The 1,892-nt window shown below is 42.8% G+C and overlaps 1 protein-coding gene across 6 annotated transcripts in view; it reads right to left on the bottom strand.

The window, feature by feature from the left end:
- COMMD7 (COMM domain containing 7) overlaps positions 1 to 1,892 on the bottom strand; it is a 57,502-nt gene that overhangs the window by 4,230 nt on the left and 51,380 nt on the right. For all 6 annotated transcript variants that reach the window (XM_011959798.1, XM_011959805.1, XM_011959807.1 and 3 more), the window contains exons 4-5: positions 252 to 308; positions 131 to 168 (exon numbers count right to left, since the gene is read on the bottom strand). In XM_011959798.1, coding sequence (XP_011815188.1) covers positions 131 to 168; positions 252 to 308 — 95 coding nt within the window. The remainder of the gene's footprint in view (positions 1 to 130; positions 169 to 251; positions 309 to 1,892) is intronic.

The following is a 1,892-nucleotide window of genomic DNA, read 5'->3' as shown; positions in this document are numbered from 1 at the left end:
GCCCGTCTCGGCCTCCCAAAGTGTTGGGATTACAGGCTTGAGCCACCGCGCCCGGCCTGCGACTATCTTAAAAAAAAAAAAAAAAAAAAAGCAAGGGATCTTAATTAACCTTGATTAAGAGGAATTATACCTTTTCAGAAAAGTAAGTGGCTTTCTCCTCACTAAGACCTACAAGAGAACAGAAGGAGATATTAACATAATAAAAAGCCTCAGAAGCCAGTCACCCTGAGCAATCTTGGCCAATGACCTACCCAGAGTTATAAAATCCGCCTGGACCTGCTTGGCTGTGAGGCTCTTCTTCAAAGCACCTGGGAGGCAGGGGAGAAATCAGTTAGAAAGGCAGACCAGTGAATTAGTCAGCAACACGTATTTAATGGGCACAACGTGTGTGACCTAAAGGACAAAAGGAACACTCAAAGACTGGCCAGCTCCAAGAAGATCTCAATCCAGCCACAGGGAAAGAGCATCCGAAATGACCAGAAAACAAGAAAGACAGTACATTTTAAAATTTATTTATTTTATTTAAAAAATATATATATATTTTTAAATGAAGTCTCGCTCTGTCACCCAGGCTGGAGTGCAGTGGTGCAATCTTGGCTCATTGCAACCTGTACCTCCTGGGTTCAAGTGATTTTCATGCCTCAGCCTCCTGAACAGCTGGGACTACAGGTGTGCACCACCACACCCAACCAATTTTTGTATTTTTAGTAGAGACTGGGTTTTACCATATTGACCAGGCTGGTCTCGAACTACTAACCTCAAGTGATCTGCCCACCTCGGCCTCCCAAAATGCTAGGATTAAAGGGGTGAGAGCCACCATGCCCGGCGCATTTTTTTTTTTTTTAATTGTACAACACTATTATTTATCCCTCCAGCAAGTGTGAGAGAAGTCAGAGACAACAGAAAAGACTTTACGGTCTTGGGGATGGAGCAACTGGTCTGAGCAATAAGTAAGGCTACGAGTTCCTGGAGCAAAAGGCAGGGGAGCGTAATGTCAGGTTGGGCACAGGGGGCAACCACCTAGAGCCCCACAATGCATTATGTAGCCACTATTGCATGTGGTTATGCAAATTTTAATTAAATAAAATTTAAAATTCCATTCCTCAGTCTCACTAGCTATTGCCTGTGTCAAATGATCACACAAGGCCAGGGACCATTGTATTGAACACTGAAGATTACAGACCATTTACATCTGCAGAGAAAGTTCTATCCGATGGCGTTATCCTAGGAAATTAGCTTTCACGCAGTATGCCAAGATGGACTAAACAGACTAACCTCTACAATTCACAAGTCACTTCCAGAGGGGCTGTCAAAACTTCTCAGAAGCCCTAGGAACACTCCCCTGTGATGGCCACCTTGCTTTGCTAGGCTCCAATTCCTGAAAACAAAGCCAACAATCTGGGCTTCTCAATGTTTAACCTGCAGGCTACATCTCCAGTCAGAATTTGGCAACCACTCTCAAATTTTCCACTTTTTAGTTCACCAGAAAATGACTAATTAAAGAATAGGAAGATGCCCACCACCATCAAGGGAAGGCCCTGAACCTATACCCTAAACCCAAGTCCCCACCCCCACCTCACTCCAGAAAAACAATCCTAAAGGCTGTTGTACCGGTAAAATCAACCATATAAACAAAGGGAGGAAATCTTTTATCTCCAAAATCAGAGTGAGCAAGGAAGCCACACAGAATAAAAAAGGCAAGACCCCAGGAAACCTTAGCCATAAAGGCCCTCTGAGAAGGTGGCTACTTCCCAGCCAATCCAATTAACTCATAACTACCATGAATATAGCTTCTTGGTTTATACTGAATTCAAATCCAATGCTTTATTTGACAATCCCAAAACACTGGGCTTTATTATTGTAATTTTTTTTTTTTTTTTTTTTTTTTGAGA

The sequence above is a fragment of the Colobus angolensis genome, unplaced genomic scaffold, assembly GCF_000951035.1.
Source record: "Colobus angolensis palliatus isolate OR3802 unplaced genomic scaffold, Cang.pa_1.0 Scaffold114, whole genome shotgun sequence".
NCBI classification, from domain to species: Eukaryota; Metazoa; Chordata; class Mammalia; order Primates; family Cercopithecidae; genus Colobus; species Colobus angolensis.
This window is presented reverse-complemented; position numbering and strand designations above follow the sequence as displayed.